Source organism: Bipolaris victoriae (assembly GCF_000527765.1).
Source record: "Bipolaris victoriae FI3 unplaced genomic scaffold scaffold_58, whole genome shotgun sequence".
Lineage (NCBI taxonomy): Eukaryota > Fungi > Ascomycota > Dothideomycetes > Pleosporales > Pleosporaceae > Bipolaris > Bipolaris victoriae.
Genome location: NW_014575334.1, coordinates 54,531 through 77,630, shown reverse-complemented (window position 1 = coordinate 77,630; position 23,100 = coordinate 54,531). Strand labels below are relative to the sequence as shown.

At 50.2% G+C, this 23,100-nt stretch overlaps 11 protein-coding genes across 11 annotated transcripts; 6 read left to right on the top strand and 5 right to left on the bottom strand.

The window, feature by feature from the left end:
- Nucleotides 1–852: 852 nt before the first annotated feature.
- On the bottom strand, nt 853–1,651 carry COCVIDRAFT_17193 (hypothetical protein; the record flags this gene model as incomplete). The annotated part of the gene is made up of 4 exons (XM_014699694.1): nt 853–938; nt 987; nt 1,042–1,380; nt 1,448–1,651. The coding sequence occupies 4 exons, from the start codon at nt 1,649–1,651 to the stop codon at nt 853–855; spliced, it is 630 nt and encodes a 209-aa protein (XP_014555180.1).
- Nucleotides 1,652–2,244: 593 nt separating this feature from the next.
- Nucleotides 2,245–2,634, bottom strand: COCVIDRAFT_17192 (hypothetical protein; the record flags this gene model as incomplete). The annotated part of the gene is made up of 1 exon (XM_014699693.1): nt 2,245–2,634. The coding sequence occupies one exon, from the start codon at nt 2,632–2,634 to the stop codon at nt 2,245–2,247; it is 390 nt and encodes a 129-aa protein (XP_014555179.1).
- Nucleotides 2,635–2,871: 237 nt separating this feature from the next.
- On the top strand, nt 2,872–4,056 carry COCVIDRAFT_27829 (hypothetical protein; the record flags this gene model as incomplete). Its single annotated transcript, XM_014699725.1, has 1 exon — nt 2,872–4,056. One exon carries the CDS (start codon nt 2,872–2,874, stop codon nt 4,054–4,056), a length of 1,185 nt encoding a protein of 394 aa, XP_014555211.1.
- Nucleotides 4,057–4,218: 162 nt separating this feature from the next.
- Nucleotides 4,219–4,368, top strand: COCVIDRAFT_103008 (hypothetical protein; the record flags this gene model as incomplete). Its single annotated transcript, XM_014699724.1, has 1 exon — nt 4,219–4,368. A coding segment is annotated over one exon (150 nt), but the record flags the coding sequence as incomplete, so codon positions are not given.
- A 59-nt stretch (nt 4,369–4,427) lies between these two features.
- On the top strand, nt 4,428–6,549 carry COCVIDRAFT_102878 (hypothetical protein; the record flags this gene model as incomplete). The annotated part of the gene is made up of 2 exons (XM_014699723.1): nt 4,428–5,413; nt 5,466–6,549. The coding sequence occupies 2 exons, from the start codon at nt 4,428–4,430 to the stop codon at nt 6,547–6,549; spliced, it is 2,070 nt and encodes a 689-aa protein (XP_014555209.1).
- A 141-nt stretch (nt 6,550–6,690) lies between these two features.
- Nucleotides 6,691–7,203, bottom strand: COCVIDRAFT_103029 (hypothetical protein; the record flags this gene model as incomplete). Its single annotated transcript, XM_014699722.1, has 1 exon — nt 6,691–7,203. One exon carries the CDS (start codon nt 7,201–7,203, stop codon nt 6,691–6,693), a length of 513 nt encoding a protein of 170 aa, XP_014555208.1.
- Nucleotides 7,204–7,802: 599 nt separating this feature from the next.
- Nucleotides 7,803–9,183, top strand: COCVIDRAFT_17190 (hypothetical protein; the record flags this gene model as incomplete). The annotated part of the gene is made up of 2 exons (XM_014699692.1): nt 7,803–8,312; nt 8,482–9,183. The coding sequence occupies 2 exons, from the start codon at nt 7,803–7,805 to the stop codon at nt 9,181–9,183; spliced, it is 1,212 nt and encodes a 403-aa protein (XP_014555178.1).
- A 702-nt stretch (nt 9,184–9,885) lies between these two features.
- On the bottom strand, nt 9,886–10,724 carry COCVIDRAFT_38992 (hypothetical protein; the record flags this gene model as incomplete). Its single annotated transcript, XM_014699721.1, has 2 exons — nt 9,886–10,386; nt 10,503–10,724. The coding sequence occupies 2 exons, from the start codon at nt 10,722–10,724 to the stop codon at nt 9,886–9,888; spliced, it is 723 nt and encodes a 240-aa protein (XP_014555207.1).
- A 3,105-nt stretch (nt 10,725–13,829) lies between these two features.
- On the top strand, nt 13,830–14,354 carry COCVIDRAFT_27824 (hypothetical protein; the record flags this gene model as incomplete). Its single annotated transcript, XM_014699720.1, has 3 exons — nt 13,830–13,838; nt 13,890–14,145; nt 14,206–14,354. The coding sequence occupies 3 exons, from the start codon at nt 13,830–13,832 to the stop codon at nt 14,352–14,354; spliced, it is 414 nt and encodes a 137-aa protein (XP_014555206.1).
- A 991-nt stretch (nt 14,355–15,345) lies between these two features.
- COCVIDRAFT_17187 (hypothetical protein) lies at nt 15,346–17,670 on the top strand (the record flags this gene model as incomplete). The annotated part of the gene is made up of 1 exon (XM_014699691.1): nt 15,346–17,670. The coding sequence occupies one exon, from the start codon at nt 15,346–15,348 to the stop codon at nt 17,668–17,670; it is 2,325 nt and encodes a 774-aa protein (XP_014555177.1).
- Nucleotides 17,671–18,166: 496 nt separating this feature from the next.
- COCVIDRAFT_102852 (hypothetical protein) lies at nt 18,167–22,814 on the bottom strand (the record flags this gene model as incomplete). The annotated part of the gene is made up of 3 exons (XM_014699719.1): nt 18,167–21,466; nt 21,518–22,590; nt 22,649–22,814. The coding sequence occupies 3 exons, from the start codon at nt 22,812–22,814 to the stop codon at nt 18,167–18,169; spliced, it is 4,539 nt and encodes a 1,512-aa protein (XP_014555205.1).
- Between the last annotated feature and the right edge of the window lie 286 nt (nt 22,815–23,100).

Here is a 23,100-nt window from a genome sequence, read left to right as displayed (position 1 = left end):
GTATTGCAGGATTCTAGAAGATCATTAGCTATTATGGCATGCTGTAATGCTTATGCGCAACGACTCAGCTTCGCTGCTTGCTGCTTGAAGCACTCGTGTAGCCTGGCCTCCATGTCGACCTGTGACACACTATGGATTATGTTATACTTCATTTGTGTTGATTGCATCATCTTCTTTCACACTCCGTTTATTGCTCTCGGGAAGAGCGCGTATCATAGACTTATTATCTGCTTCGAAATCCACATTACCTTGGAAAAGCGGCTGGAAAAGAGACGTGATCGGGCAACTAAGAGAGCTTGAAGTCTCCTGTCTAAAAGCATTCACCTTTATCGTAGCATGTATGATATGAATATGTACATTCGGTATCTGATATCAATAGACAATCGCATCCTATCAGATACAATACGAGTAGACATGTATGATTATTGCATTGGGTCAGTTAAATAATCTTAGGCATAGATTATTGAGCTAACAGTGGAGTCTTTCAATGGGCTATAGGCAGCGAAATTAGTCACTGCTCATGATCGATCATTTATGCTCGTCATCCTTGCTACAATATCCTGTTTCACATTCCATTCTTATATTCTAATAGAACTTATATCGAGTAATATTCAGATGATATCAAAATAGAAAGAAAATTACATTGATAGAGTTCTAATTTATCTATGTTGAGGCGTTTTGAGGTGTTGAAAATCTCGGAAGAGGCAATGATAGTGGCAAAGGAAGGGAAGGGAAGGGAAGGGAAGAGAGGGGAAATCGTGACTAATACAAGATGGATCTCTTTTTTGCCACATGTGTTGATGGAGGGTAGATCTTTCGAAGAAGAGACTAGGATGGGGAAGAGTAGACAAATCATCCGGTCAAAGAACCCCAAAAGTATACAACTATGCTAGCGAGTACAATATAGGCGGCGAAAAATAAGAATGATGCTCTTCCACCTAAGTATCATATGTTAGCGAGATGGCATAATATGCAGCGAAACATACCCTATCATTCATGTTAGTTATATCATTGTGTTACAATCGCCTACTTTAAACTTACGAATATCTTCCGTGCGACAAGCGCAAAAAGAACAGCTATCTTCATGATAGGGTAGCCTATCATCCAGAAGAGGGATTGTAGCAATGGAAGTATAGCGGAAGTGGCCACCAATATCAATGTAGCAAATAGGGAATCGGCAACTGGAGGTTCGCAGAGAAGGTGTAGATGGGCCCGTAGCGCAATCGCTGTATCGAATATATGTTGACCAATCTCGAAGCTTGCAATCATAATCGAACAGACTTGGCGCACAAACCCTGCCATACTTGACATGATGGCAGGAGTTTTCTCGAGGAGGGAAGCGGATAGTGCGTTTGCGGAATTGGGCAAGCTAATAGATCTCTGATGTATAATGAGCCTAGTTGTGCTTGCAGGAGGAATCGATGAAAGCACTTGCCAGGCTAAACACCGTCGTAGGCCACATCATAGCCATAGTATCGACTCCACAGATATCCGTCGCGGGAAAGTAGTCGAACCACGCCATTGTCGACTCAGACATGTCGAGCGTCTCATCTAGGTAGGGTATGATGTTGTTCAAGGTGCAACCCAGGGCGAGTGTAAGAACAAGGAAGGCTGCTGTTGTGAAGACAGCGATTGTGATAGTACGCGCCATTGTGTCGGGACCTAATGGAGTTTATGTGAATCGTACAAAGTTGGATTAGGCTGGAGAAGGATAGAGATGGGGTGTTGGATACGAGAGGATGGATACTGAAAATGAAAGAGAGAGTGTGATCCGCAGTACATGTAACTCCAAGCTGAGAATTGTCTTCAAATACGGAACACAGCTAAGGATACAAGGGATTTCGCCACCCTCCTGTAGTTTTCGCGCCGTACGCAGCCATCCGTTGAACAAAGCAATTGACGTATTGTGAAGAAGCCATCCTGAAACCCCCTGTAATCCACTGAACTGCAGTTATAGATGCACCAAAAAATCACTATGGATGCTATGAATCAATTGAAGTACAACAACTATTCAGAGACTACTACCCTGATACTGGGACCTCTTCTAGGATGTTTGTTTTCATACGTGTTATGCTCTCTTCTATGATGCTCACAGCATCAATAGCGATTGCAGTTTGCCGTGGCTGAACTAGAATCGCGACATGTGTGCGTTAGTTGCTGACCCACTTACAGCGTATGTGGCGACTTACACGTGTCAAAATTGTCTCTGTTTATGCAAATGCCCAGGATTTCGTTGGGTGTACCTTAGGTGGAGCTGGGAAACTCGAAGGGGGTCGGGGCAGTGCTCTCGGTTTCTGGGACGTGGTTGTCGCCACGCGGTGCATCGATAAAGACAGCAATCGCATCCCTCCATTGGGATATCCATCTCTGCAGACTCTTCAATGAATCAATCTCCTCTGGATTTTGAACAAGAGGCAAGCCTGAGGCATCATTTAGGCCATAAATTTCTGCATCTTTCACAAAATCCACTAGGATGTTGCAAAGAAGTTGGTGTCTTGTCTCAAGCGCCTGGAGTTTGTTTCTGAGCTTTGTCGCTTCTGCTTGGAGTGTCTCTGCAAGGGGTTCCGGTTCTGTGTCTATCCATCCGGGCCGCACGGGAGAGGGCACCCATTGTGCTTTGCTGTTCTGCGCCATGTCTCTGCTCGGTGTCGCAAGTTAGGGGGGGGGGGGGGGGTTGAAATAGGTCCTGACAAATTGTCTCAAGCAGATGCTAAAATAGCAGATCTTTGACGTCTTGTATCTATATTCATATTGCATGGTCGAATTATCGATAAAAACAGATCTCTTTTCGTGTAATTAAACATACCTTGATTTCTGAGTTGTTCTCTGGTTTCATAACGCCTTCAGTTTTCACCGCTTTGGTGTTGCACAATGCCTGCGCCCCACCCGGACGAGATACGACGAAGATTACAAGTCGCGGAAGCATTAGAGGGCGGTCTGGATACTTCAAAACTGCCACTCCCTGTATCCCATTGTCATACCAACGTGAGCGCGAAAACTTTTGGCGATGGGCCTCCTCGTTATTACCAACAGCTACAGCCGCAGCGGCACACTCTTAGTAGCAATCTGGAGGTGAAGAATGAGCCCGGTTCACCTGAGTATGCCTCTATCCGGGCTGCTCCGTTAGCTGCGGATCGTCCTGTTTTTCGGTATCCCGTACAAGCCGAAATTTCCCAGCCACGAAAACTCATCCTGTCCGCTGCCGCCAATCTCCAAAATGTTCCTGTTCAAAGACAGGGATTTTATGCTTCATTCGCTCGTCGCAAAAATATCCTTGTCGCTCTCCTCGTAACGGGGACTCTGATCTTGACCTTTATGCAATCTTGGCCGTTGCATTTAGACTGGCAACCCGGGCTGCCTATATTTCCCGATGGATGGAAGACAAATCACCTGGATACTTACACCAAACTTGTCACTGATATTCGTTTACGCGTTCTTGAACTAGACGTTGTGGATATGGTTCGAACCGCGAACACTTCGACTGCACTCGCGGCTGAGGCAGAGTACCAGTCTGCCTTTTACATTTACTCGAACGCCTTTCGATCCGTTCAGAAAGCCAGCCCACGTCGACGGAGAACAGATGCGCTCTTGTTCTTACTTAATGCCTTCGATGAGTTAGAAAGAAGGGTTAATCTCACGATCAGGTTGCTAGATGATGCAAAGGTGGATACCAACCGTGCCCTTAATGCCACTCGTCAGCATCACAAGGACCAAATTTCTTCCAGCTCTGCATACGTTTCGGAAGCTACTAATCCTAGAAAAGCATCGCCAATTCTTCAACGGCCAGAACAACAGATTGAAGCATACAAAAGCCGTATTACAGAACTCGCAGAAGCGATCGCATCCATTGGCACACTGCAAATAGTTATTGATAACCAGGGTATGAAGTGGAAAAAGTTCCAGTTTGAGTTGCAGCGAATACGAGTGGTTGTTTGTACGTGGCAAGAAGCTCGGAGGCTTGCGACAGTGCGAGAGTATGAGGCAATGGTCAGTCAGTTCTGTAGAGCTACGTTAGAGGTCATTGGTTCGCTGTATATTCCTTTATGTCTGGGATAAGAATCTTGCTTAGAGCTAGGAAAATCTACTCCACTGTAGGCATGTCTGTCCCAGGCGGCGGAAATACTGAACGTGCTTAGAACACTTGTCAGCATTGCATACGGTATCACAACATTAACCGGACCCTGGGTAGGCACACACTGTTTGTAGCCGTGTCAATTCAATAATCTAACTGATTGTCGCATTTTATATTACCTTTGGCCCCTAAACACTGCAACCACAAGAATATCAAGACGCAAGTACTTGTTGGATCCGTTGCACACGTTCATTCCATCAACCACCACGCTGAATATTACAGCAAATCTGAACTAATTGCTAGGCTACGCCTGCAAATGACCGGTTCGGTTGAATAGCATCCCTTCAAACTAAAGATGGCTTCATACAGCCAAACCCCGCTTGCAAGGCTACATGCTTTTATCACAGCACGGCGCGGTGCAAATTTCGAAGCCGATATTTTTTCTTCTCTACTTAACTGTCCACTTGTTATTCGCTCCGCCGAGTTTGCTCTTGCAGATGGCGCTCTCTATGCCACAGAGGGCGTCACACCTCCACCAGGCAACTTCACCGAACGCTTTTGGCAGCTCAACGAAGATGTGCGGATGAAAGGCGGCTCTACCCAGTTCCGCTCTCGAATTCTGGTGTTATTTGATGTCAAGAGTAAGGTATCTCACAAAGCTGGGGATCAAGTATACATCACCACTATGTCACAGCGCGCACGAGTATCCTTCTACATCTGCGTCTGTGCTGCCAATCCAGGCTACGTAGAGCTCATCCCCAACCGCTTTGGTGGAAATGAATGCCCTGAAAACGAAAGAGGCCGCGATGTCGCTGTCAATTTTTCTCGCAAGTCGCCCCTCCCACCATCAGCATATGGTGCCCTGAGTCCGTGCAACTCCCCATATCGGATGCCCATCGCCTTACTTCCGGAAGCTCTTCAGAACATATGCCACTGTGCACGTGGCTCTGGCGACTATGTCAACCCCTGGACGCGTGTTCGGTTTACTGGTTGGACGCCATACCTTGAGCACGGGAATGATGGTATGATGCCAAGAGAAGATTCCCAGCATTTCACATCATTTCTCAGCATTATAGAAATTTGGAGATGTATCCGGAATGCAAACAGGCGTGCTAAGAACGCGATACCAATGCATCTAGGTTTCGTTGAGCACCAGCCTCGCTTGGCAGATTTCAAGCTACTCGTTCCTAGTACTGGAGCGCATACTACCCACCGCCAAGTATTCGTGCAACACAAAATTGATGGGCGTTACCGGTCTCCAGCGAGTCCACTTACCAAGGTGTCAATTGCCCGCAACAGGGATAAAGATAATATCAATTATTACTTTACCCACCATGATCGGTATACGTCTCTCTTCTTCAAGGAGACCTGTGCTTACATTTGTTATATACAGGTTCGACTTCCTCTTCTATCAGTTTGACTACACGGACTTCGCAAAAAGGTCGTGGCGCCAGTTCTTTTTCCTCCCAGAGCACGAACTTCCCGACGAGTTTTACGAGACAAAAGCTACGGAGGGTGACTTTGGCAACCCCGCTTGGGAGAAATACTGGATCGAACAAGATACAACTGGTAGATGGGTTGAGCGTGTCTACAACATCATTCAATCCAACCCGCAACCACGAAAATCTGGTCACCGTCCTGCTCGACCGTCAGGTCGCGATGACACGATGCCGATGCCAGTACCTCGGTCATCCCCCAATAGCTCGCGCGATTTGTCATGGTTCCATGGCAAGATATTCTACAACCTCATGGCTCAATGCGCGTCTCATCTTTCTGGACTCCTTATTGTTCTCTCACGCGGCCATAGTATGGGGGATTTTGCGTATTGTCGATATCGATGGACAGAACAGGAGCAATATGCTTTCCGTACTCACGGTCACCCACCTTGCACAATCACTGAACTGCCTCCACTGACACCAACTGTTCCATTCCACACCTTTACGGGTACCAAAGAACAGACATCTCGTGGACCAAGCCTCTCGACCGCCAACTTCCGTCGAGTTAATTCATGCCAACAGAATCGCTTGCTTATTTTTGACGTATTAGGATTAGAGGGACGTCGTCTTAACAGTCCAGTTCTAGTTGTGCCAACTAATGATATCAGCCCCACTAGTTCGCAACGAGCTGTTTTCGACTTGAATGACACCTTGAATCACCATGAAGGTGATTTCGATAGACGCGTTCCTCTACTTGCTGAACTCCTTCATACGGACCTTAATCCTGCAGATTACGCGATTGGCGCGCGTGGGCCACTTCTCTTCGAGAATGATGATTCATGGGGAAATTTATGGCTCCTGCTTGATCAGTTCACTGGGACTAATGCTTTTATGCATCCAAGCAGGTCCAACATAGGACGCTCACCGGGCGATTATCAAAGCACACTAGTCGAGCTTCACCAGAGCCTCATCGAACAACACTTGCAAATGAGCGTCAATCAGGTGGAATATATTGAATCACCCGACGAAGAAGATGAGTAAGGATCAGTTTGTGAATTTAACGAATATACCGTCTTGTACAAATAGAAAACTTTCCTATCCCTTCTTGTGTGCACATCCACTTTTCCCGCCAATCGCATCTTTCCTTCTTGCCAATCCTCGCTGGAGCGCAGCGGTGGGCTACTACCTCAACGAAGGAAGATCAACCGTTGACTCGGCTGGATAGGCTGCAAGCCACTCCTGCAGCCTCTTTTTCTGCGCTTCGTTTATATTGCTGTGGCCGTATAGTAAGAGACTCGCCCGATACAGCTCTGCCTCTAGTAGCAGCTGCCGTTCTTCAAGAAAATGGGTGTGTTCTTCGGTGTCGTACTGCTGAGTACGGGCACCGAGTAGCCGGATTGACGAGCGATTCGGGTCGATGTGGCCGAGGATCTTGAGTTTAATGGGGTTGTCAGGGGGCTCGATGGCTATTCGAAGATCCGGGATGACTAGTCGAGCAAGGAGGAGATTGTCATCATTTCGTAGTAGCTTGATAAACTCGTCGACAAGATCGGGAGGAGGGATCGGTTCGCGCTCAACTCTAGTCCAGAAGATCTCGCAGTAGTTCTGAAGCTTTGTACTCCAAGTAGCACCTGGTGGACTACTAATCAAGTCTTGATATAGCTTCATCAGGGAAACTTCGTCATTCTCGGCCATGACTTGGTTATGAATGGCCTGGATGTAGTGATGAGAGGTGCGAGGCGGTAGACAAACAATCGCCACGCCCAGGTAGCTTGGTGGTGAGCGCACAGATCCTTTGTCCTACGTGACAGATCCCCTCTTTCTTTAGCACCATCTTCAATCTTCTACCCTTTATCTACTCTCTTGCATACATTTTCGTTCGGATACTGTTATCTATGGAGGAATCAGAACCCCCTAAACGCAAGGGCCGCCCTACCCCACGCTCAAAGCCCACGCCAAAACTTCGCGATTTCCCTGCCAACCAAAGCCTCTTTCTACATGATTCCCTCTCTGACTACCTAGCGCAAAAGCTATACGATAAAACCCACGACTCAACAAACGACCGCTGGCTCCCACCCAATGAGATTGATGCAATGGCGCTTAATGATATCGCTGTTTCGCGCGGACAGGGGTTCTTCTTCTTTTTACCTACGCGCAATAGCTGGAGTAGACAGACTTATGACCCTGAGAGCCGTGGACCTCTGTCTGATAGCATTGGGTATTGTCGTACACCATAGTCTTTTTGAAGCCGCCGCTAACTAGTATTAAGAGCGAGCATACCGTCCCTCATCTTCATGCGATTCACTTGGAGCAAGCGTGGACAGGACACCTACTTCCAAAGCCCCCATCGATTACGATATCTCGCCTGTGACTTTCAAGTCAACCCTCCGCCGCATCCAACCCCCGTGTATTGCATTCAAGCCGCTTCGGATGCCCGTTATCCGCTTTTTATGACACCTCACACGTCATTCATCATGCTACGGACAAACCCACTTTACTTTGGCAGTGTGGCCGACATGGCACCAATAATCGGTCCGCCACCACGCCGGAGAAAAGGCCCAGATGCAGAGCTGAGATTGGCCCAGGCCTCTTATCTGTGGGATAAGCAGTCAACGAACCCGCAAGTACTCCGATTCAAAAGATTCAGTCATAGCTCCCTTGAAAGCCTATATGAGGCTGTCCTCAACGTTTGCCATAGCCCAGCCAGTCTGACTTCAGGTAATCTTTTAGACTTGCTCCCGCGCCCTGCACACCCAGAGGTCGGCATAGCAATTGGTACGAGCCCGTCAGTGGCGCCTTCTCGAGTAGGTATCCGTTTAGCGCGCACTTCACCTGAACGCGACTAAAAGGGTTTCATAGAGGTAGATAGAGCTAAAGAAACTTTGTCTGAGACCTCTTATTCTTTTTTGAGCTATTAAACTTTGTCCTTTGTTTGCGACATATGTTTTGGTACGCTATATAAACTTGCTCTAGCACTTCTTCATCGTCAACATGGCTTCAGCGTGTCCTCTTGGGCAAGCATTCGCTCTTCTTATCCCGCTATCAAAAACTGCAGCCGCTACGACAACAGTTCGGCGAAACCTTCCGTATATCATCGGTCACGATGATATTGATGTCACACCAGCTATCAGACACCGCATTATTAGACTATCCTTCAATGCTATCGCAGGACGCCGCTCCTTTACATTCGGTGCCTCACGAGCCAGTGATTACCAGTTACCACATCTGGATGGGATTGCTAAGCATCATTTCGCCCTTTATTTTGACTCCAATGACCATGCTCTATACCTCAACAATACCAGTTCGGAACGCATACACCTCTCGTCAGCGGCGTCTATTATTCTACTTACTACATCAAATTCTCCATTCCGCATAACTACCCCTTCAACCACAATCACCGTAGGCTCAAAAGCTTGTAGATTCAAGCTCATGTTGCCCACACCTACCCTTGCCTATGAGGAAGCCGTTAAAAACCATTTTCTCTTGTTACGAGAGTCTGCTTCTCTAAACCCAGTCAACCCAGTCGCACTCAACCCAGTCGAATCTAATCTTCCTAAGAAACATGAACTCACGCTGCCCTCTTTCACGATATCATCCGTCTATCAGGAGTGCCTACTAGCATTGTTATTCATCGCAGCCATGATATTGGTCTATAGGTCAGGAGCTTTTAAGTAGTGCTTTGTCGTAAGCTACCTAGTCATAATTAAATCTGATCTTCCTTCATCCCATCTCTTCTCGGCTCTGCACTCACTTTGTACCACCCTCATAGCGTTCAATTCCGGCTGCTGGCAATGAATTTATCAGTTTCTTTTTGCTTTTTTTTGTTATGCGGTGGAGTGGAGCAGAGTGGGGTGCGGTGCGGGGAATTTTTTCGGGTCGGAACGAGGATGTACGCTGCACTTAATCTGCAAGGTACGATGAAGATAAACTTTTGCTAGCACTGGTTTAGAGAAACATCACATTCATTTTACCTTGAACTGAAATACATGTGATTTTTTTTGACATATCGTCTTCATCGTGTCTGGGTAAAGCAATCATATATAGCTTCATTCCGAGCTATTCTTTCGGCTGACATGTTTTGCGTAAAATGGCTAGACTGCAGTTTAAAAAGACCAACAATAGCTCTGCTTAGGCCGAACCCGCAAATGCCATTATCAAATGCGTAGCTTCCAAAGTCTTTCAAGCCGGATCTGCATCCCCTACCGATGCATTAAGCCAACTCGACGGGGACGAGAAGGTCATGGTGCCAATCACTCATGTGCCCACATCCATCTCTTCTTCCCTAATACCCCAGACTCCACATGATGCCCCCCATCTCCTCGAAAGCCTTCGCCCAAAATATCCCAAATCCTCATCATGATTAAAAAAAAGTCGTCTTCAAACCCCGATAATCGAATTCAAAATCCCCCTCTCAGCCCACCCCTTCACAACCAACAGCCCCCAAGCCCCTCCCCCAACCCCCACATTCACCCAAAACAAGCACATCAACACCGCATCCGCCGCCGCTCCGCTGCGATACCGTACCCCGTGCAGTCCCAGCAACTTGGCAGCGACATCATCAGCGACCAGCGTCGCCATGAGGACCGTGGCGCCGACGACGCTCGCGTGGAAGAGCATGTGGAGTTGCTGCGGTGCGGTGCAAGTGAAGAGTGTGGTGTAGAAAGATGAGAGGGAAGAGAGGGCTATGAGGAGGCTGGAGAGTGTTATGCAGGCGAGGACGTAAGTGAGGGTTTTGGCTAAGAGGGACATTTGGGGCGGTGGGGTGATGGGGGGTGTTGGTGTGGATTGGTGGCGGTGACGGTGGTGGTGGAGGCGTGGGAGGAAGGCATAGCTTTGTGGGCGGAGGAGATGGAGCATTTTTTTTGTATGTGGATCTCTCTTTTTTTTTGCGGGGTTATTTCAGATTGGCTTTTTTGAACCAAGGTCGTGACATGCGGGATCCGGTGGATGTGGTGGGTTGGTCGTGGTATGCTGGGTTGGATGGTCGCGGGCACCGAGCGGTGTGGGGTGAAACGGGTTGCGCAGTTTGGGGTGAGGGGGTGTGGGTTTTCGTGTGTGGGTAAAGAGAGGGTTATGGTAATTCTGAGAAGGAACTTGGGTGAGGGTTCTGCAGGAACGAGTGAGATGGGATAGATATGTAATACAATATATGTTACATGAACGCTCGATTCGTTGTACGGGGTATGCTTGCATGCATCGAGTGGGGCGGGCGGCATTGCTTACTACCAAGGCACTAGGGGGACGTCCATTGGCGTATCGATGAGCGAGGACGTCGTATATTCGAGTTCGAGCTATTTGATATAAAGTGATAGAGTTGTATAGTCACTTCAAATGTGTCCAGACGCTCACATAGGCAATGGTGTAGTGCTGGAGCGTGCAAGCTGCCATCAACGTTCGAGGTATTTGGAATGTGAAAAGATACGCTGCAATCAGCGTCTCATCTGGGCATAGCTCAATGTAGAAGATTGCTGACTTGGTTCTCACTAGCGAAGGGTCACGGTAGTGAGGATATGCTCAGAGATTGGTACTCGGTGCTTACGCGGTGATAACGCAATGGTTGCAAGCATGGTCTGATTTGCGGCCGACAATGTTTTGCGACGACTCTGGGAAGTTTGACAATGTAATGCAATTACGACGATACCAGGCGGTGTGTCGGTGGAACATTGCATTATGAATCTTTCTCGTGATTGGTGCAGAGTACTTAGAGTGCTTATGCATGTGCTAGAAACATATTACATGTGCGCAGAAGGGAATGCGATTAGTTGCCGTTGACTAGGTGCTCAGAGCCTTTGATGACAGTTTTGGGACAGCATTCGATATCAGGGTTTTGTCCGTGGCGCCAGAATCCTGTCCTGAGTCTAAAAGGCTTTTTGGCTTGAACAGAAGATGAGAGACTGGCACATACACCAGTAATCTTGGTTGTATTTGTTCTGTTTTTTTTTTACAATTATCATGTATCATAGCCTACTTTAAGCTCTGGATTCCCGTTGCCACAGCATATAGCAATCTGCGTAACTGGTTGTTTGAGAAAACGACATTTCATATTCTCAACCCAGGTTCACGTGGTCCACCCATCTTTCCCTCAATACTCTTCTGCATCGACCCACTAATGCGTAGAAGCTCTGGAATCCGCATCCTCTACCAATTCATTCGCCATCCTCTCCGCTTCTAAGCCGTCAAAATAATCCTTAAATGGATCCTCCCCAAACTCGTCGTCGTCTTCTTGCTTGGGCTTGGTGAGTGATGGTAAAGTGTACTTTGTTCTGAGTGTTTCCGACATGTCAAACGGAGTTCCTGAAGTCAGTTCCGGAGTCCATTTGTCCATGCCCTCATTTGCCAAGGCGTCGGCTGCGATGTTACCTATATCAGTGCTGTGTCCTTTGACCCAGACGAATGTTGTCTTGCCCTTGCATGTCAGACGCTCTCGTATCCTCGCAAGTATTGGTTGGATGAGTTCCTTATTCTCCACGCTCTTGCCAGCTGCGTTTCTCCAGCCCTTGGTCTCCCAGTTCTGGAACCACTCGCGCAGACAACGGATAGAGTAGTATGAATCTGTCCGAATCTCGACATCACGGTCAATTGGCACATGGTCGAGTGCCCGGGCTATAGCGACAAGCTCAGCTCGCTGGTTGGTTTGTCGTTCTCCCCTTAGAGGTTCTCCAACGTTCCTGCAGTCACGGTCAGATGTTGCTTATTGCATGGCACCACTACACACGAACCTGGGATCTCTGGGGCCAAAGTAGACACCCACGCCTGCTCTAGCGCCTACTTTGCCATTTCCTCTAGAGCCTCCGTCTGTATGTACTACCAAGGGGCCCTTGAAGTTTCCCGTTGGGTGTTTTTTGGTTGCAGTGAGTTCGTTTGCAGTCTTTGCTCTGATGTTGCCCGCAGTCTCATCTAGTTTTATCGTCGGGTCGAAGCCATCTACTGCGCCAGGCGGAAGAGGCCCCATGCCCGGTTCGGTCTTATGATCTCCGTTGGTCAAAGTTGTTGCAGACGGCGCGTGCTCCCGTTTCTGTCGCTTGGACGCATGTTCAGCACTCGGTTCCATCTTGCCCACCGGTACGGATGAGGCGGCAGATAAGTGACCCTGTAAGCTTATGGGCGCACTGGAACCTTTTCTAGCTCGATCGACAAAAGCCTGGGCTTCTTCGCGTGTGGCAAATCCTTGATGCTTTGCACCTTTGAATCCTTTTGTATGCGACTCTACAGTTGGCCAATCTATGTAGACACCGGGCACGCGTCCGACTGCTACTCCGTAAAACTTTGGTTTCGGGGGCTTGGGTCGCTTGACGAGGGTCCCTTTGACGAATGCTTCTGCGTCGGTATATGAGGAGAATGACTGCACTAACTAAGCATCAGTACAAGCCTGGCACGTGAATTGACGCTACACACCCTCGTGGTTATTGAAGCCTTCGGTCTGCTGGCGCACGTCCTCCCAGTTCTGGTAGACGCCTGGCACTCTCCCAGCTTTGACGGCGTAGAATTTGAGGGGGCCGCTTCTACGTTTCGCACTCGATGTCGCTGATGTGGCAGACTGGTTGCCTGCCATTGATCCCTCCTCTGTGAGTATGGTATCGGGGTAATCTTCCCAAGTGGAATACAGGCGCTGGAGAGGGCAGGGCAGTGTCGGGGTCTTAACTGTGCGCACGGAGCTCGCGAGACCGTAGTGACAGGCTTCGGTATCCCTAAGATACCAAGATTAGCTTACGATTGTAATAGCAAACGGCCATGTATATCGAGGCCGTGGCGTGGGCGAGAGGGGAGGGTTACCATGCGCTGGCGTGAGCAGAGAGAGCAGCGACGCGCCGGATAAGAGATAACCCGGCCAGACGGAGCATGCAGCGCTATCTCAGTGTCGCAGTGAATTGCAGAGTGCGCTTTTGTGGGCACGAAGTATAGCGACTGGCAGGCCGGCACACTGCTGTGTCTGCCAGTTGCGGGAGTGACAAGCCCAGGACTGCGGGGACCCTGCAGCAGCAGCAGCAGTTGCTTCACAGGTGGTGGGCACTCCATCACAAGCCGCTACCCAGTCTGCCGGATACAACACGCAAAAAGAAACACCTGCATTGCAAACAAGCTTCTCTGGCGAGAGTCATCAAAGACCGACAGAAATCTTCGTTCTAGTCAACCAACGACGTGGTAACGCGTCTCGTCGGGAAGTCTAACAGGACGCGCCGCGCAGCGTAACCTCGGTGAACAGGCCCAGAACCCCGCTACGTCACCCATCACCAAAGGCTTGCTCTCTGCCCTCACCGTGGACGAACACTACGAGCGGTCATATCCATATTCTCTGTGCTGTGTGCTCTGCGTCACCCGCCATGTTCGAAGTGAGGACAAACAGGCCGACTGCCAAACCGCCGTGACTGACCGTGGACCAGAGCCGTCACGCAGCAGACAGATACCGGCTGCATCTGCATCGCGCCCGCTCCGTTGTACTGACAAGCGATGAACTGGTTGAGATTCGGGCGGCCCAGCGCACGTTTGAGGGCGCCTATATGCGCACGGCAATCGGCCAGTTCTCGTTTGCACTCGTTGTGCTCAAGATCTTCACCGCTGAGTTCTACTCGATTGGCGCGCTGTTTGCAGTCTATGGAGTCGGTATCCTCTTCACCAGCCTGTTCCGTCGCCAACAAGGTGAGTGTTGTGACGAAACCGTGCATGTGCCTATACACTTTGGGTGCTGATAGTCGACAGGAAACAAACAGTTCTTCTCCGAAGTCGGTGCCGACGGTCTATGCCACAAGAAGTTTCGCACCAGCGGAAACGTTGTCGTTGCCTTGACAGCACTGAGCATTTCTGCATATATATGTCTACTGGTTCTCACACTCAAGCTTGCCAAGTGAGGTTGGGCTGTTCTGTTACTAGAGTACCGTACTTCTGTCCTGCTCTGAACAAACGCATCAATCATAGCACGACGCTATACCAAAAAGGACATCAATCTCGGAAGCTCCACAGGACTACGTCAGGAAATCTGGGGAAGTGCCTATCGTGTACCTATATACGTATGCATGCATATTGGATGCCAAGGGATTCACCATGTGTGCACGTTCGGGGCATTGTTGGGCGACAGGCTATGTGCCTAATGCTTGGATTGACGTTGGACAGATACTCGTGCAAACCCAAATTCCAAATGGAACCCACGTAGGCTGGTCGCCATCAGTTATAATCGAATTGCAAATGCTATCCTGTCGTCGTTTGTTCATCGGTATCGGGATTCGGAGCGTGGGGGTCTGGGTGTAAGCAGCAGCAGCAGCAGCACCGACGTCAGGCGGGGTGCGTTGTGGCTTGGGAAGGGACGCGTGCACCGATTGCCTGCCCTTTATCCTAATCTCTCTTGTATGGGGGAGAGAAGATAAAGAAAAGAAGAAGAAGAAGAAGGGAAAAAAGAGATTCCATAGGACCGTACGTCATGCAATAGCCAGCCTGTTCCTGCGCGTTCCCGCAAACTCGACCGTTGCTCCATTCAGCAACGTGGTCTGGCGGGGAACCGTGGATGGTGGTGAGCACCAGCCAGAAAGTCCGACTCCGAACGGTCATATTTAATTCACACGTATGGATATATGTATCGGCCTCCGGTCCTGCTGATAAAGTCAGCTGTCCCTGCCCGCTTGTTACCTTTGCACAACGCGCGCGACAAGAAAGACCTGACCAGAGTGTCCGTGGTTGCACAAAGCCTGTGTGCAACCACTACGTATATTTCCCCAACCTCAACCCACTCCCTTCTCCACTGCTGCGACTCATCCCCCAGCCAGCGACTGGCCTTAGCGCAGTGGCGAGGCTACTCTCACTCTAGCTTGACACAGCAGCGCACAATAACAGCTTCGTCGCCTTGGCATGACGCCAGGCATGGATGCTCTTCGGACGCCGATGGTCACCGAGCTTGCTCGTCACAAGCACCATTCCCATCCCCGCCGCACTTCCGCCTCTTCTTCACCACCTTTTTCTCCGCCACGCCGCCGCTTCAGCTCCCATTCTACCTTTGCCCGATCTGTAATGGGCAAACTCACTCTGCCCCTCGACAACGCACAGCAGCCAGACACCACCATTGACAACGATCTGACACCCCGCCCCGTGTCGGCCGAACCCAAGTTTCCCGCAGTTGCGCCCGCAAAGAATGTGCAGGCGCTCAAGGAGCGCGCAAACCAAGATGGCCACTTGAAGGCGGTTCCCAATCCCGTCCAGCAGCACCACCAAAATGGACATCTCTCTGGGAACAATGGCGTGGGCGTTGCCTTGAGCGACACCCCGTTGCCATCGGTCCCGGGAAGTCCGCGAGAGTATGGAGAGGCTCCGGTGCAGACTACCTCATACTTCGCTGACCGTAACAGCACTCTCACACGCAACAGCTCCGCTGCGGGCACCCCCCGGTTACGCCCGACGACGCTCGACATCCCCGGCTTGACAAAATCCAAAGTCTCTCCCGACGGCAAGATTGCACAGCGCGATGTCGGCTCCAAGCTAGTCATTGTCATGGTGGGACTGCCCGCGCGGGGTAAGTCTTACATCACAAAGAAAATGGCCCGCTACCTGAATTGGCTACAACACGACACCAAGATTTTCAACGTGGGAGAGAAGCGGCGAGTGGCGGCCAGTCACAGCGGCTTCCGCTTATCCCAGGCGAACCTTGAGCGCATCTCATCCAATGTCAAGCGCGCCATTGAGGAGCACCAGGACACCTTGCCGCAGATTGCCGCAAAAATCCTTATCAACGGCGACCCCGCGCACGATGGGGCCATTGACCCACAGAACGTGCCGGACCCACGCCGGGGTAGCACCGCCATCGCGGACGACGACGATAATACAGCGCTTCCACCACCCCGGGTCCAGGTCACATCTCCAGGCCCGAAAGCGCCTACGCCCAACAATGAGCAGGACACCAATGAGAATGAAACAATGGACCAGTCGGCCGACTTTTTCGACCCGCAAAACCAGCGTGCGGCTGCGCTGCGAGAACAATGCGCCATGGAAACATTGGATGATCTGCTGGATTACATCCTAAAGGGCAGTGGATCAGTAGGCATATTTGATGCAACCAACAGCACTCTTGCACGCCGAAAACAGATTATGGAGCGGATCCGTGCGCGCGCAGGACCAGAGCTCAACGTTTTGTTCGTCGAAAGTGTATGCCGCGACCAGAATCTGCTAGAGTCGAATATGCGCTTGAAGCTGTCGGGACCGGACTACGCGGATAAGGACCCCGTTGCTGCTCTCGCAGACTTCAAGAAGCGTGTAGCCATCTACGAGAAAAACTACGTTCCAATTGGCGACTACGAGGAAGACAACAACATGCCCTATGTCAAGATGGTAGACGTAGGCCGGAAGATGATTTCACATCAGATTAGGGGTTTCCTTGCTGGCCAGGCTGTCTACTATCTCCTCAACTTCAACCTCGCGCCACGCATGATTTGGATAACAAGGCACGGCGAGTCGACGGACAACGTTGCTGGCAAGATTGGTGGTGACTCCGATCTTAGCCCGAACGGAGAAAAGTATGCAAAGGCCATGACGCGCTTCATTGCTGCTCAGCGAAAGGAGTGGGCAGTTCGGCAAGCAAACAAGAAGGCCAACTCGCACTTTCCGCCAGTCCCGGGTGACACCACTCCCCCGAACCCATACTACAGCCATGAACTCGAGACGCACAACTTTTGTGTCTGGACTTCGATGTTAAAGCGTTCAATTCAGACTGGGCAATACTTTTGCGATGAGGATTTCGAGGTCAAGCAGATGCGCATGCTGGATGAGCTCAACGCAGGCATCATGGAGGGTCTTACATACGAAGAGATTCGCACCAAGTACGCTGATGAATACTTCCGACGGCGACGTGACAAGCTTGCGTATCGTTATCCCGGCCCAGGTGGCGAAGGCTACCTCGACGTCATAAACCGCATTCGCCCTGTCATTGTCGAACTGGAGCGCATGACGGACCACTGCTTGTTGATTACGCATCGCAGTGTCGCTCGTGTGCTGTTAGCTTACTTCCAGGGCCTGAAGCGCGAAGATGTAGCCGACCTCGACTGTCCTCTCGGTATGCTATACCAGCTCGAACCGAAACCCTATGGTGTCGAGTTCAAGGCCTGGCGGTATAACCCTGAAACCGACGACTTTGACCATTTACCTGATTACAAGCTCAGGAGGGCGCCTACCTTGACTAATAATTGAGATTTGGCAACTTTCCTTGGATTCGGGATTGAGTGATTGGAAATGTCGGAATATGTATTATTATGATTAGTTCTCTTATGGAGGGGATATATCAGAGATTAAGGTTACGATAACTCGGCCTTGTTTCTTCTTTTTTTTCTTAAACCCTTCCGTGTACTTTTGGAAACGGCTGGTTTGCCCACCCGTTTCTCCCCTTTTTTTTCTTTTTTTCCTACACGACCTAGAAAACGTCTAGGTACCTGCAACAGGCGGTGACGATGTCCCCAAGGTGGAATGTTTGTTGCATTTACAGGCGTCCTTTTTATCTTTCTGAGTTCATGGACTCTCCTTGTTTTTTTTATTGTCGGTCTTTCTCTTTCTTTCTTGTAGAAGTGAAATCAAGAACGGATTCCCAGATACGGGGATTGAAGAAAGAAGAAAGTACAAGGACTCGAGTGATGTCCATTGGGGAAAACAATGATATATTTCTCGCTGTGTTACATTCATACACACTTCTCTACTCACCAGAACGCCTTGTAGCAACAATCCCACACGGCTCCCTCACCCCCCAACTCCTCAACTTGCGCTCTCCGAGTATATCCCCCTGCAACAACCTCTCCATCTCCATCTCCCCCCTCTTCTTCCCCTCGCCCTCTTTCCCATCCTCAGCTCCCAACACCTCTACTTCCTCGACCAACCCACCCACTTCATACGCCCCGCTACACAGCGCCACAAGCCCAATCTCACACGTTGTGCTCCCACCCGGCGGTAGAAGCGCAAGTCGGCGTTGCAGCGCGCCCGACCACGAAAGCCGCTTGTCGAGATCAAGCGCGAGGGCATGCGGGAGGGATGCGAGATGCGGTTGTAAACGCAGCAAAGGTGAAATGGGGTGAGGACTCCGATTCCGAAGTGTAGTCCGTAGGGTAACGAATGTGTCGATTGGAACTGAGAAGCGGGAATGGCCTAGTTGCTTGATCGGTTCCTCTTCTTCGTCTTCATGGTCTGCAACTAGTGTCATGGAAATCGCCAGATCATCTAGTTTGATAGCGTCGACCATACGTTGAGAAAGCCGGATACCACGGAGTTCGAGGGCGCCGTGGCGGCCGTTGCCAGTTTCGGTCCAGGTGCCGCGGATCATGGTGAGGAGTTGCTGGCGGTACCAGAAGGCTTCTCTGCTTGCGCGCTCGGTCTCGGGCGAGATTTTGCTGGTGCTGACGACGAATTGGCGTTGGTTGGCGGGGTTGAGCGAGGGGACTGCGGCGTGAGGGGCGCGCAGGTGGATCTTGGGAAGGATAAGGACGATGCGGCTGACGTGGCCGGGTTGGATTATTTCAGTGACGGAGAAGGCGTCTTTCCAGGGGTCGGTTGAGTCATCCTGTGAATCGTTTGTGGTGGGACGCCGTGCTTCAAGTGTGAGGGTTAGTGGGTTTGGCCATGAGTTTCGTAGGTCCAGGAGAAGCATGCAGTATTCGTCGTCGTTTCCTTGGCTCTGTTTATAGCTTATGAATGAGCGGAGATGGGTGTCGGCGTTGCCAGAAGCTGCAGGTGGTGAAGGCTCAGACTTATCTGCTGGGGCTAGTGCAAAATCTTGGGACCAGCCAACGTCGCCTGATAAAGGCACAATGTCCGGGCGCTGGAGCTGTACACTTGCATTCACAGTAATAGATATGTGAGCAGAGACCCGACGAGTAAAGACATGTTCTTCAATCTCGGATCTTCGCTTTCCAATGTTGGCATAGTCGATTTGAATGGTCGCGTCCGTTAGTCGGGTACGGCCAACGACCTCAATCGTAAAGTCCATCTCCGCACCTGGCTTGATACATAGAGACTCTTCATCTTCATCTTTGCACCATTGCAGTGATGGGTAATGTGCAAGCTGAACTTCGAGCTCATGTAGCTCAGCAGGCGGGAGGTCTTTGTTCGATGTGGCTGCGTGGATCGCGGCCATTGCTGTATCTTGAAAGGAGATGTGGACAAAGTCCACAGCAGTCTTCGGAGACAAATTCTTGACAGTAACCTTAAATCGCTTCCTCTCACCCTCTAGTACCATGACTGCTGCTTGGGGAAGGGACACGTTAGTTATTGCGAGGATGGGTTGATCTGGTATGACAGAAAATGTAAGCATTTCTGGCTTGGGTTGAGAAATTGCTCTACAATCAATAGAAGAAGCAATGGTAGACGAAGGCCTTGAGGTCGGGGTTCCGAGACAAGCTTTGAGTCCCAGTCGCTTCATCTTGGGCTCTCTCTTGGGTTTCCATGGCTCGGGAAAAATAGGAAACAGCCGTTCTCGACATCCAATAAGTTTTACATAACAGCCGATTATCTTCATTTCACCGGCTGAAAGTGCTTTTCCTGTTATCTGGAACTTCTGTGTCCGGTATGGACCAAGTAGGAAGTGTTCTTCCGCTCCCACGAACTCGACACCTTCGGCAGCAAATCTCAACGACTCAACTCCGAGCTCAAAGTCGTAGGGATTCTGCAAGGCAATGACGAAGCGATACTCCTCGTTGGCAACTAGGGTAGTATTTGCGTCAACTGTGTGAGGCTGCTCAGCCCAAGCGTTGTGAAGAAAAAGACCGTCTTTCCCTTTGGCTTTGGACTTTATCTCCTCCCCTTGGCGTTGTGTCAGCTTGAGGGCTTCGCTTTCGTCTAGAATGAACAGTCCTCGGACAAGGAAATCATCCCAGTACTCTGTTTCCACATGCGCAAAACCAAGCTTCTTTGCTGCAGTGACAGTTCTCGAGATGTTCGAGTATAAGCGTACTTGCTCCTCCCGTGGGAGAGACACGTACACATCGGTGCTATTTGGCTTCGGAGCCGTTCCAGGCCCTGCTATTCTCAGCAACAGGGCGGTAAAATGAAGAACGCCGTTAAAGTCTGGCAGGGCTTCACAAAAGCTCAGACATGTTCGGAGAACTTCTAGTTTTAGACTGAGGCTTCCAAAAGATCGCATGGACGACACAGCAAGAATGGCGTCAACTTCACGTTGGCTTGCAACACTGTTTGATGTACCCTCTTCACTGTCCGCTCTTTGAACAGACACAGCCATGTCGGGTATAGCTCCTTTCGAGTTGGGAATCCCGTATATCCGGCCTATTAAGCCCAGAAATTCTTCAATCCCATTCTCAACTTCTCCTTCTCCTACATTGAGGGCGGCAGCACCTGGGCCACTGCTACTTGCAATGTTGAGGGCAGCGAGACCAGCAGCCGGATGAACTCCCATTTCGGCTGCTCCCACCTTTCGGGCCTGTATTAGACCAGGTATAAGGGATGTGATAAATTCCTTCATTACGATGGCTTTTTTCCGCTGAAGCCCTAGCGATGACAAAACAGACGCGATTCCAGCTAGTATCACCACCCGCTCTGTGGAATTCATGCCGCATGTTTCGACAGGACCTGGTAGCGCACGAAAAAGCATCGAAGCAATATCGTTTCGCGTAGGGTGTACGCTCATTCTGGCAACGACGGATCTTGACTTTGGTTTGTAGGGGACGTTTTGCACAAGGTGGCGTAACGAATCGTCATCCAGATACCCCGCGGATAAGTTGATAGCGGCCAATAATTTTGAGAATCGTATAACGCATTCCGAGAATGCAAGCGGTGGTAGTGACTCGCCCGCAAAATTAGCCGCCCGCGTATACAGGTTTAGGATCATGTGTATCAGATCAGGAAGCAGCGAACTAAGGGCATCGAGCGAGTTATCATGATTTTGCTGCTTTGCCGACGCCGAAACCTCCGCGCCGCTGTTAGTTGGCGTGTGATGGGGTGATTTGACACCGTTGGATTTATCAGATCCTGGGTAACATATTTGAGGTATCTTTTCAGGTCAGCGCACTTGCGCGATAACACAATCGGAGGCCGTACTGACCTGAAAGTCCATGCCTGACCACGCAAATAGCAGCATACAAACCATGATGTTTTCCAGAGCCTTTGCATGCCATAAATGGTCGCTTAGAGTGCGTGCTCTTGTTGCGCCTTCCGTGAGTTCTCGTATGGCCTCAACCCATTGCCCAGCGCACATGTACAATGTGCCAACCACAATGCTGATGCGACCACGCCCCTTATTTCGTGCTCTCTCACTTACGCCCCCGGAGCCAAATCCATGGATTGAAACACGATCAGCCTTTGTTGCTGCTGCAGATTTTGTAGGGCTGCCTGTGTTTTGTGGAAGGCTACTAGTTGACCCTACTCCAGAAATTTCATCAAATGTGGTGGCAGGGGTTCTTGAGTCCTGGGTGCTCACTGAAGTAGGCCGCTGGTCTTCTCCTGACACTGAGCTTCCAGAGCTTGAAGGAAGTATGGGCATGGATGCGCGGTGCATATCTCTCTGAACATTTCCTACAGGTGTTACGGGTCTACTTGTGCTTGGTACTTGCGAATTTCTTCTGGAAAACTGTGACATGGATTCCGATGCAGCCCAATTAGGCGTGGCCTCTGCCATGCCATTTTGAGACGCCGGGGAGGTCAAGGTAGGAAGAGCTTGGATAGACTTGGCCAATGTTGTCATCTCCGCTAGTAGAGTTGCAGTGAGATCGCACATCAAAGTCTTCAGCGTCGTCGTCTTGAGATGGGATTTCGGGGGAACCAAAAGTGCTTCTGGAGGTAACCGCGGATGTCGAGACTGAGATGGAGAATCGAACATCATAAGGCGATGCAAATATGCCCTGGGAAACTGCTCTCTAAGATCATCGATTCCAAAAAGAACAGAATTGGTGCTTTCATCTTCAGCTGGAGGATCTTCAAATGTCTCTGCTGAACTTTGGTCTGTTCCACGTGACGGACGTAGCCATGCATATTCGGATGCATCTCCTAACCCGATCACAAGCAGCGGCTCCCTGAACTGCTCAAATGGAGACAATGAGAGGTAAGAAGCCGAAGGCATAGATGTCGACAAGTCATACAGTAGGGTTCCGTCCGGCCATGCCAGAGGGGAAAACATATCTATTCGTTGCCAAGATCAGCAAACAGGGTAGCTAATACGGACCGCCAGGGCGCATACTGCGATCAGGCCGAGGATCAGGACTTATGTCGCCCAGGCGAACCAGCGATTCCTGCTGCAAGAGGTCGACAAAAGCTAGGAATCGTGAGCGCCTGATACGGCCCACGGGGAGAAGTAGGGCCCTAATGCGCGCAGGCGCGATCGGGGACAGAGGGTCGGCTGCCATCTCAACATCTGAAATTTTTAGACCTTCTGGTCAATAACGATGCTGTTGGTCAAGAGGTGAGGCCGTGATGGCAGACGCTTGCATGGTGCGTTGAATGTCCGAACGGTGGCATGGTTGGCGATCTCCAAGCTTTGACCCCGTGGCGGTGGCTCTAACAACGCTAAGCCACTTTCAGAACTGGTCCCTGCACAAGTGTCTGCAACATCAAGAGACAGAGCGGATGAGACATCTCACCGACATCTTTTCCTCCTTCACGGGGCCGCGTTGCTGCGTCTCCCATATTATT